The 11,318-nt window shown below is 44.8% G+C and overlaps 1 protein-coding gene across 1 annotated transcript; it reads left to right on the top strand.

Annotated features, from left to right (window-relative positions):
* The first annotated feature begins 970 nt into the window (after positions 1–970).
* On the top strand, positions 971–10,812 carry LOC103618122 (cytochrome P450 2D14). The gene is made up of 9 exons (XM_008636487.2): positions 971–1,367; positions 3,643–3,814; positions 4,541–4,693; positions 5,298–5,458; positions 5,582–5,755; positions 7,555–7,696; positions 8,276–8,463; positions 9,379–9,520; positions 9,649–10,812. Exons 1-9 carry the CDS (start codon positions 1,155–1,157, stop codon positions 9,825–9,827), a joined length of 1,524 nt encoding a protein of 507 aa, XP_008634709.1. The 5' UTR covers positions 971–1,154; the 3' UTR covers positions 9,828–10,812.
* The last annotated feature ends 506 nt before the right edge of the window (positions 10,813–11,318 follow it).

Here is an 11,318-nt window from a genome sequence, read left to right as displayed (position 1 = left end):
CCCAGGGGAAGGGGCATTTGAGGCCCTGGCTGCACACCAGCACTGCCTGCACAGCGTTTGCAGGTGCATTGCTTTGCAGCCTGAGCTCTCCATCACTGCTGCAGCGATTGCTCCATTAGGAGTTTTTTCCCTGATCATGCTGAGATCACAGATCAGACTGTGATGGGCTTACTGCTTCATTTTATCTAGAACTGTCTGTCCTAAGAGCAACTTTTATTGATCTCTGATGGCAGAGATGCCAGGAGCACACAGCTGTGCTGCTTTAAGAAATACTTTGACTAACTCCATAATTGTGTTGGCATTACTGCTGCCCCAAAGGCTGCAAATTTGAGGCCCCTTGTAATACATGTGATTTCTTCCTTGTAGCTGGCCTGTGCTCTACAAAAGCTGAGGTCATTGTGCTGACTGACATTTGGAGTTTGATAAAAATTATTAATCCTAGACACATAAATGATTTTTAAAATCTGAGGTGACTGTTTTAGGCTAATTTCTGTAATAAATGCCTCCTGTAAGGGAATGTTTGACCTAACCTGACCTTTCTCAAGTTCCAACGGAACTTATCCTTAGCCTGCCAACAGAAACCCAGGTGATCTGTGTTTAGGAGCTGCTTCTTCCTTGACTTATCTGTACTAACAAGAAGGTGATACACATTCAAACAAACTCTTTCCAAACTGCCCCACGAGAATGCAGCAAGACTGGCTGGTTGTTGTGACCTTCTCTTTGGCTGGGAGAGAAGGCACCCAAACACCCAGAGCTCACCCAGCCCTGCCCCACTGAGGGCATCGTTGGCAGGAGCTGCCACTTTCAGCAGGGACAAAGGCCTCTGAGCTCGGGCTTTGGAGGGGGAGAAGGGGGAAGTAGGAGGAGGAGGAGGAGGAGAAGGAGAAGGAGGGATGACCCTCATCACCACTCCCCTAAGGCTGAAGTGAGCAGAGGAGGAGCTTATAGTTTGAGCCAAGTTTCATATTCAGAGGTCAGCAAGTGCAGGGAGAGAGGTGCAGCAGAAAAGGGCAGTGTGGGGAAGAGGAGAAAGCAAGGGGAAGGGGGCAGCTGTCTGGGCAAGAAAGTGAGAGAGAGGAGAAGAGAAAAGGCAAAAGGAGGCAGCAACAGTCTTGAGTCAAAAGAGGAAGATCAAGGAGCAGACAGGCTACAAAATGGCATTGCTCCTGTGGCTGGGGTCCCAGCTGTCATCCATCTGGAGCAACATCTCTATACTGGGAATTTTTCTTACAGTGTTTACGTTACTGCTTGACTTCATGAAGCGCAGGAAGAAGTGGAGCCGTTACCCGCCGGGCCCAGCGTCGCTGCCGTTCGTCGGGACCATGTTCTCCATTGACTTCCACAAGCCCCACCACTCCTTCAGCCAGGTGAGTGCAATCCCTGCGGTGACACACTCCAAGTACAATCAACTGCGGGCCCAGGAGGGGTGGGTCACACCCTGGCATCAGCTACAGGTACATAACACAAAGAATAGGAATTTTCAGTTCCCCTGAAGTTACTAGATAGAGATGAAAGACTAACTAGCAAAAAAGATGAAAGAATGTAACAGTATGCACACAAGATGATAAATGTAGCTGGGAACAGTGGATAAACAGATAATGAGGAATAGAGTAGGGGTTTTGGCAAGTTATGTAACAAGAAGCAACAGCACATGACCAAAGAAAAAGTTCAAGGAAAGGTAATATGGTAATATTGAAGCACTCAGTGAGTATGACTCCCAGAGACACCTTTAGATGAGCCTGTAGGACCACAAAAGGACTTCCAGTAGAAGGTGGGTGCATGCAGGTAAGTCCTAGGAAAAGTGGTGTTTATGTATTAGCTGGGAAGCCCGCTGCAATGAATATGTATGATCATGATGGAATAAATCCCCTGTTGTACCATTCTATTAGAGGAGTCCAGTGCTACAATAAAGAATGCCTGCTTTCTAATACTTCAAATTGTGTTAGAAAGTTTATTTTTGGCCAATTTCAGTATTGAAATTGAACAAAGTCGAAGGGCAATGCCCTCTCCAAAGTCCAGGATGAAGCAAGTCACTGCCTAAGGACACTGACCTAGCCCACACAGATAAAGAGATAATCACACACCAACACTTCCCAACTTCTATCTCCCCATCTCTGTATGAGCTCAGTGGGAGACAGTGCTGTACCCCTGGTGATAGGAGCTGGCTACCAACCTAACATGTGGGCAGGTTTGGGGGCAAAGGAGCAGGGGGATGTACAAACAAGGGAAGACAAACAAATATCTGTGGGCTGGGAACATGGCTGTGGGAATGGCAGGCTTCCCTTTGAGTTACTGAAGCATGCCTGCAGGCGTGTGACAGTTCCAGTTAAAGAGATCAGCCTGTGGGATTTGCCCCAGCAGCAATGCCCAAAATCTCAGTAGCGTTCCTATTCAAAGTCAGGGCTTAGCTTTTCTCAAAGGGAAAGCACGGCACAGCTTGCAGCAGATAAACCACAGGGGTTTTGTGCTTCAGCTTGCAAACACTAAAGGCCTCTTTTCTAGGACAGCGCTGTTCAGCTGTCTGTCCAAAACCTGCCAAATGAAGAAACTAAATATAGCATTTATATTGTTTGCTTGCATATAGTCCAAAGCTTACCATTTCCAAATCATATCACGTCAGGGTCATGCTAACCACAATCTTGACCAGTAATCATTTTTAATGACATATTTCTAGTGCCAGTGAAGTGCTAATTCCCTTTTCAAACCTACTGCAAATACAGTATTAAGTACTTCAATTCCTTGCAATGCTACAGGGCAAAAATGAAGAATCTTAGCTTTAAAACAAAAAAAAGACAGAAGAAAAAGAAAACTGTGGCGCATTGCTACTATTGTACTGTCTTTGAGCAACGTGCTTCTGGGCTTTGTTCAGTGTTCCTGACTAGCAGGGGAGCTTTGACCTGCCTTCCCAGGAGTCTATGTCTGGTTAAAGGGCTTGTCTACCTGGAGAAGACTTTGCTCCATGGCCAGCTCCCATGGTGAGTGTATGGCTGACAGGATTACCTGTGCAGTCATCCTGATTCAGCATTATAAGGCTTACAGATCACAGCAGATGTAGGGTGTATGCCAGTTACCAGTCATACTAGATGTGTACACTCCTTTTAGGGAGAAAGCTGACCTGAAATTCCAGTGTGGAATTGCCTTTTCCAACCATGTTGCTGGAAACCTGTTTCTGAGTAGATCTTTAGGTACAAATGCATCTTTAAATAAAAATTACATATCACCTTATTATCAATATTTCCTTCAGCAGAAGCAGACTAACTCAAAACTTACTTACTCTTTCAGATCAAAATAAATAGAAACATTAGGAAATAATTCATTATTGAGCATGCAGCCTTTGAAAATCCCCAAAAAGGTTCTTGACAAAAAAAGAAGTACTTGCACAATGTTAATAACAACAGTTTGGCCAGGATAGGTGTATTCTAAATTTTTCCGCTTACAGGGCATTGATCCCTGCTACAGCTGCTGCTTGGCACTGTTGTGAGCAGTTACACTGCAAAGATAAAGGTCAAAGATCAGCTGAAGATCTCTGAATAAAAATACCTCAAAGATCACTAAATAGTAAAGGCCTTAAGGAAGGATATGGTGATATTTCTGATGTTACACTCAGATAATTTTCAGGGACGTGCTTTTTTATCTTGGCAGCTTCAGAAGAAGTTTGGAAACATCTTCAGTCTCCAGAACTGCTGGACCAACCTGGTAGTGTTGAATGGGTATAAAACAGTGAAGGAAGCCCTGGTCCACAAATCGGAGGACTTTGCTGACCGGCCGTACTTTCCAATATATGAACATATGGGCTATGGAAAGAATTCTGAAGGCAAGTCCCATGAAAATGGATATTGCTTGATGGCACTAGCATGAGAAGGATTGGGTAGAGGCAAGATTCTCTCGGTATGGTGCACTTTCTCATGTCCCCCTTGTATGTCTGGCACCCTTTGGTGGCAACAAACTTGGATTTGATTTAATGGAGGCTCCCCTTAGTGGTTGTAGTACAGCTCCAGCAAGCACACACCTCTTCAGCTGTGTAAGGACACTATCAGTGCTACAACTTTCCTGCCAGTGATTAGTGCTTATGGTGCTTATGTAAGACAAAATGCTTATGCAAAATGTTACATGCAAGTTCTTGTTGCAAAAAAATACAGTGACTTTCATCCAAGACAGAGTATTGTCCAGCATCCTGCCCACATCACATCCTCAGCTCCTGTGTGGTGGCACAAGTTGCTACCCAGTTCGCACAAGTTGCTACCCAGTTCACACAAGCTATGGGAACAATGCTGAATGGTTTGGAGGGGTGATTCCTTTATCCTTAGCAGCCCTTGTTGTTCCCATTGAATCCCCCCTGAACCTTTGCCAGCCATGCACAGGCATTAGAAGGTGCAGTGATCCATTTCAGAATTGCTGTATGAACAAGCTGCACAAGGTCAGACTGTTTCATCTATCCACACAGACCTGTACCTCCAGACTCACAATTGCTGTTCTGTAGCAAAATTTGCTTGATGTAAAAGTCAGATATCTGACATTTCTTGCTCATCCACAATTCCAGGGATTGTTGTAGCAAGATACGGGCATGTCTGGAAGGAGCTAAGGAGATTTGCACTCTCTACCCTGAGGAACTTTGGGATGGGAAAGAAATCCTTGGAGGAGCGAGTGGTAGAGGAAGCTGGATTTCTTTGTTCTGCAGTCAAGTCTAAAGAAGGTTTGTGACATCCACAAGGACGGGGAAATCACAGAAAAAGGCAATACAGTGATGCAGAGAGAAGAAATACTACAGCCACTCTTGTTTGCATGCAGTGCTCTCTTTCCACGCAAATGCAGTTTTTCTTGTCTATGTGCATTCCTTGGAGCCACTTCTGCTTTACACAGTGGGGCTACCACAACACTAATCCATTTGAAACAGTAAACAAAGAGGAAATTAGAAATAGAGAGGTAAACCAGAATTATTCGCAGAGCTCAGTAACTCTAACTTTATGAAGTTTAGTGGAACATATTGATATTATCATATGCAATAAAAACGCAGCTGAGAGTTCACAGCCTGTCATCCAGACACAGAACAAAGTGTACCTGTCAAGTCACAGAAAAACTCAGTTTTTCTTGGCAGTTTTCTCCTTTAAACACAAATCAAGCAAATATTAATAAGAATGAGATGATCTTCACGTCCTAGTATGATGCTCTGAGTGGTGTGGGGGCTTTTTCTCCTGGTGTCATCAAGGAAGCATTTGTGTATTCTCATTGCTGAGAGATGAGGTCCAACAGCTTGGTGTTGCTGAGCTTCATGGCTTGGTCTCCATTTCCATTTTCAGGTAAATCTTTTGATATACATGTTCTTCTAAATAATGCTGTCTGCAACATAATCTGCACCATTGTCTTTGGAGACCGTTTTGACTACGGTGACAGAACATTCAAGAGGCTGTCACAGTTAGTTCAAGATTCCCTGGATCAAGAAACTGGATTCCTGCCTCAGGTAAACCAAAAGCTGTAAGAAGCTGCCCTCTATTGCTTGAGAGAATTGTGTTTTCATATTTTTTCTTTTTTTGCATCATGTAATGTCTTTTCTCTCCCTCTTTCTCCGGTTCTCACACCCCAGCTTCTTAATGCTGTGCCCATTTTGGTGCGCATCCCTGGACTCCCACAGAAGGTCTTTCAAGGACAAAGGGAGTTGATGGACTTCATAGATGTGGTCATAGACAAGCATATGAAGACCTGGGACCCTGCTCACACCCGAGATCTCACAGATGTGTTTTTAAAGGAAATGGAGAAGGTAGGGTGACACCAGCAGACCCTCCGGAGTCAGGAGTTTCTTGGCCTGTTCAAGCTTGTGAAGCTGACTTTCCTCATAGAGCTGTATAAAACCTCTTAGCAACTAACGTCCTACTTTTTCATTCCACATTGCATCTTGAGATGAAAGGTGTTCTTCATGCCATAACCTCTTTTATTGTCTTAAGACACTATATTATCTGCTGATGCTCGTTTCCATTTTGTACCTTCATATTTCCTTCAGAATCTAGCAACTTCCTTCTTTCCAGCCTACAAAAATTTGAAGGCTTTTAAAAGGCAATGATTGAGAATCCACTAATAGTCCCAAGTTTGCACCAGGGAACAAGTCAGCATGCAAGATTCTGTGTCATGTCAGTGCCTCAATGACTGATGCCTCAAAATCAGCTACGAAACTGGAGCAACAGACTGGCTTTTTGGTGTCATTGCCCCGTCTGTAGCCTGTCTTTAAGCCAAGTTATGACTTGAAACAACAGTGTCTCCTTTAGGATGTGTATTTTTTAATTGCTTGCTAAGAACTAGTTTGCTAGATATCAGAAGGCCTAAATCTGAACTTCACTAAAATTAAAAGGAGTCTTCAATTCAGTCAGGCACAAAGTCAGTATAAGACCAAAGGTATTTGGGTCAGCCTATCCATCCACCATATGTTTCTGCACATGGATTCACTAAATGTCAAGTGCCAGATGAGCAATATTAGCAAATTCTGCTTGCAAATCGTTTCCACCATCCAAATCCTCAGGCTGGACTGCTGCTCTGCATAACAAACCCTGCCATGCTATGGGTGTCGGGCACCTCCAGCTTATGTGTTGCCCCCCCCCCCAGCTCACATGGGCAGAGCAACATGACCTACATTAGTCTACACAGTGGTACAACTTGGAGGTGGATGTGAGCCTGACCACGCTGCCTCTTGTCACATCTCTCTTCTGTTCACTAAGATCACCTGATAAGCCAGTCTGATAAACCCCTCTCCTGAGTTAACTTTGGTCAAGTCAGTCCCAAACTCCCTTCTCTGAGATCCTTTATTGGAATAACAGTTGAGTCTTAAATGCATTGTTAATTGCTATCCATATTACAACAGCATCTAAATATACAGACTAACTTAACAGAAGCTAGTCCCTAGGAAAGGGAAGTACAAAAAGGATTAGAAAAGACAAGTAGATGAACTCATGCAGAGAGCTTGTCATATCTCATATGCTAACAAACTTGAACTCAATTAGCATTTGGATGAGAGACCAGTTTTGCTGAAAGTGGTGTTGCAGACTTAATAGGCAGCAATAATACCCTGATCAGTTTTTTTTCAGTTGTAAGAAAGTATCAGGGCAGGAGCAGCAAGAATCTGTAATGCATAGCTAGAGATAACCCCCTTAAAATAATGCTAATTTTGCATTTGCCACATCAATGCAGCCTCCTCTCTACTCTGTGGCTTTTATCATCTGATCAAATCTGAATAACTGTGTTCTACCTTCTTTGGGGGAAGATGTTACAGTGAGTGGCAGGGGTCTGCTGCCTGTTTGAGCTGAGAGCACAAGGTGTTTACTTCTGTCCTGAAGGCAGGGGTAGCATTCTTCTCTGAGTATATTAGAGGTGGTCAAGGACTTTCAAATACAGAAGGTAACAGGGTTGTAAAGCTCAGACTGTCACCTGTGCTGTGCTCCACTCTCCCAATGAAAAACAGGAACACACACTAAAAAGTGGACCTAGTGCTTCTCAGTACTTCTCTGGGCAGTGGTCTTCTTGCCCAGCAAATACCCCAGCTCCAGTCACCCACTTGTTTGCTCTCCCTAGGGTAAGGCAGCTGAAGAGAATGGGTTCCACTATAACAACCTTCGTCTGGTGGCTGTAGACCTGTTTACAGCTGGTTCTGAGACCAGCTCCACCACTCTCCGATGGGCACTGCTGTATATGCTTCTCCACCCAGAAATACAGAGTAAGTCAGAATCTTACTTACAGAAGTGTGACCTCTTCCCTTCAAGGCTCATTTTTCCGCAAGAAGGCTGAATATCTCTCCATGGATTTTGCAATGAGGAACAGCTTTGGTGATTGTTGGTCTAGCAGAAACCAGGAGAAACACTTCCCAAACAGCTGTTCTGTCAAGGGGGAAGCCGTGATAAAAAGACTGGAGTTGGAAGGGCAAGTTTTCTCTCTCCTTCATTTTGAGGGCTTCACCTGGGGACTTGCAGTGGTCAGTGCACCCTCTTCCAGTATTTGGAATAGATGCTGATCAGTTTAAATTCTCAAATGCTGCTTGCCTGGGTACCCTACAAGCTGCATAGAGGAAGGGTCATGTCAAGTGGCAAGGCCTTTATTAAAGATGCTATGAGCAAAGAACAGTTATACAGAGACACCGGTCAATTGAAAAATGCCTTCCCATCTGGTTTCTGTTCCTATCTCTAACTGCTTGTCCTGTTCTCACACAGTGCCTACAATCTCAGGCAGTCAGTCTTCCTGCAACTTGTACCAGCTCCTTCTGGTTATCTATGAGTCCTCTTATCTATTCTGCTTTCAGGTAAGGTCCAGGCAGAGATTGATAAGGTGATTGGCAGAGAGAGACCCCCCACCATGAAGGACCAAGCAAGCATGCCTTACACTAATGCTGTGATCCATGAAGTGCAACGCTACGGGGATATTGTTCCTGTTGGGCTACCTCACATGACATACCGGGACACAGAGTTGCAAGGCTTCTTTATTCCCAAGGTGACCGTGACCAGATAAGCAATACAGCATCCTCTCCTTGTGCAGATGCCAGGCATGGAGTGGGGATGATCCCATCCAACCCTGCAGTGTTGCATTTCCAGCCCCAATTACAGTCACTGTTGAGCACTAAAATAAGACATTTTGAAATGCTAAATTCAGGCAGATGGTCATATTTGTGCTCTACGCTTACGCTTGTTGTGTGGGAACCCAACTGCAGTGGCAGCTCAGTACAAAGGTTTCCTTTCCTCTCAATGAGTCGTGATATTCCCTGCCTGCGTCGGAAGGAGCCTAACAGGCTCTCTGGAGGCACGCAACACCAGCTTACTGGCTTTCATGAGATGGTAGTAGTTAAATTCTAGCTCTGAAGCTACTCAAACACCATTGGCATTCAGACCAGCTCCAAACTGTGACAAGCAGCTGCCCTGAGAGCAGTGGCAGAATTCAAGACTGGGATTTTGTTGGTTTTTTTTTTTTAGCCTTGTGGTATCTCCTCTGGTTTAGAACCTTGACATGTGAAACAGGAAAGCTTTGCGATTTTCCATGGTCCCTGTGAAAGTTGGACTTTGAAGTCTGTCAGTCAGCTTTTTCTCTGCAGCTATAAAACAAGTCCGGGAGGATCTGAGAAGCAGAGGCTGCTTCCACTGAGTAACCATGAAATTGGCATTTGCATGCAACAGCCTTTGAAAGGATACAAATTGCAAAAGTTCAGATGCTTCAGAGTGTAGGGCAGGCACCATATGCCATTGGAAAAGGGCCCCGCTTTACCTCTGCTTCAATAACATGCAGAAGTGGAAATGGGTGCCTTATGCTGAGGCTATTAGATGGGAGACACAGACTAAAGAGGGACCAGCACTGTTCTGTTGTGCCAAGATAATGCTGCTGTTCTCACCTGTTTCCTCTTGTGGGGGAGTGCAGGGGACAACAATCATCACCAACTTGTCTTCCGTGCTGAAGGATGAGACACTCTGGGATAAACCACAGGAGTTTTACCCTGAACACTTCCTGGATGCAAACGGGCAGTTTGTGAAACCAGAGGCCTTCCTGCCCTTCTCAGCAGGTAAATATGAGGGGAGGATCCAGGTGCAAGTCAGAAGCACAGCAGGAGGGTGGTCTGCTCTCCCTGCAGCAATTCCAGCATGGATTATTGCCCTCTTTGACAAACACTTTCTACTCCCTCTCTTGCAGGTCGCCGTGCCTGTCCAGGAGAACAGCTGGCCAGGATGGAGCTCTTTCTTTTCTTTACCAGTCTCTTGCAGAAATTCACTTTCGTGCTCCCTGAGGACCAGCCCAGGCCGCGGGAGGACGGTCACTTTGCTCTCACAAACTCCCCACACCCATACATGTTGCGAGCTCTCCCAAGATGAGTGCACAGCGCCCTCCTTTCACTCACAGACCAGCACCCACCCAAACTCTGTCAGAAACAGCTTAGGCAGGATCATGCCAGGTTCCAACTCAAGTCTGTGCAGAAGGCCACATCTGTGTAAAGCAAGGATCTAGGCCAATATCTTGTTTAGCTTAATTCTAGTTGTGGATCTTGAATCAGACAAGAGAGCTTCAGCTTAAACAACAAGGTGACATTTAAATGTAGTTTCAGAGTAGTGCTCCTGAAAAATCTTACCATTCAAGACATACATGTCCCCTTCATTCATTCCTGTTTATTACATACTGCCATGTCTTGCACAAATATGGCATTGTCTTAATTTATAGCCTCAAAGAAAGTAAGTTTTAATCCTGACAACCCTTATGTCACGCTATGCTTCCAGTAGGAGTAAATACCAAGGAGTACAAAAATAATCCATATGGTGTTTCAGCCACAGAAGAAGGTCATTTGGGAAATATAGAAATTTCTAGAAATACATTTAAAGAGAAATCCTGGTGTTTAGATTTACTATCTCCTCTAATTAAAACTTTTTTTCGGCAATACGTAAAGTCAGCTCTTGGGCAGGTTTGGAACTTGCAAAGGGATGGAGTTACACTCTTTGAAACTGTATGGCCATGGATTTCAGAGTTACCTTTCTCTTTCTTCCTGCAATATTCCTGACAAATGGTTTTGCAAGATGTAAAGATATGTTAATGTTTAAATTAGTAGTAGCTGCCTTACCACATCTGAAAAGACAATAGCACGAAGGAGCTCCTATGTATAACCACCACTAAAAAAAAAAAAATCTGAAATCAAGTGCACGTGTGTACTAGTAATTTTGTGTAATAGTAATTTTGGAAGCTATGAAAGCTATTGAATTATACGAATACTTATTAACATAATTAAGATTTGTACTTGAGCAGGAACTGCACATTTATGCTTTTCATCTACAAAATAACTTGAAAGAATAAAAATGATGTGAAATCTTCTTTCTTGCTCCTCCCTTTGTGGTTGCCTCAGTCCTGCTGTGCTCCTGCCTCTGATACCTTTCTCGCCTCACACCCAGCGCCACACCTGCGTCTTTCAAGATCATTTCAGTGTTACTTTTCTGGTCTGTTCAATGACACTGAACTGAATGTGTTTGGGTTTATAGTTGCCAGCACACACCTAAGTGTGTATAAAGAGAACTTAACCTCAGAGAGGGTCCGGGCATTCGTGTATTTGGATAAAAACGCGGGGATAGCTAGGAGAGGGACTGTGTTTCAGCATCCAAGAGCGCACTGAAAGAAAGTCCAGCTGCACGAGCGAACACGAGCCGATTGTGGCATTTGGAGGGGCCAAGGGAACAAACACACCGCTCCCCATCACAGCCCCAGCCCCGCCCTGAGGGCGGTGCGGGCTCTGAGGGGCGGTGCGGGCTCTGAGGGGCGGTGCGCGGCCGAGGTCCTCAGGAGGCGGGGCCAACCAGGGGCCGCCCCACCGCTACCCCCCCCCC

The sequence above is a fragment of the Corvus brachyrhynchos genome, unplaced genomic scaffold, assembly GCF_000691975.1.
Source record: "Corvus brachyrhynchos isolate BGI_N302 unplaced genomic scaffold, ASM69197v1 scaffold56, whole genome shotgun sequence".
Lineage (NCBI taxonomy): Eukaryota > Metazoa > Chordata > Aves > Passeriformes > Corvidae > Corvus > Corvus brachyrhynchos.
Note: the sequence above shows the minus strand (reverse complement) of the source record. Positions and strands in the feature narration are given on the sequence as shown.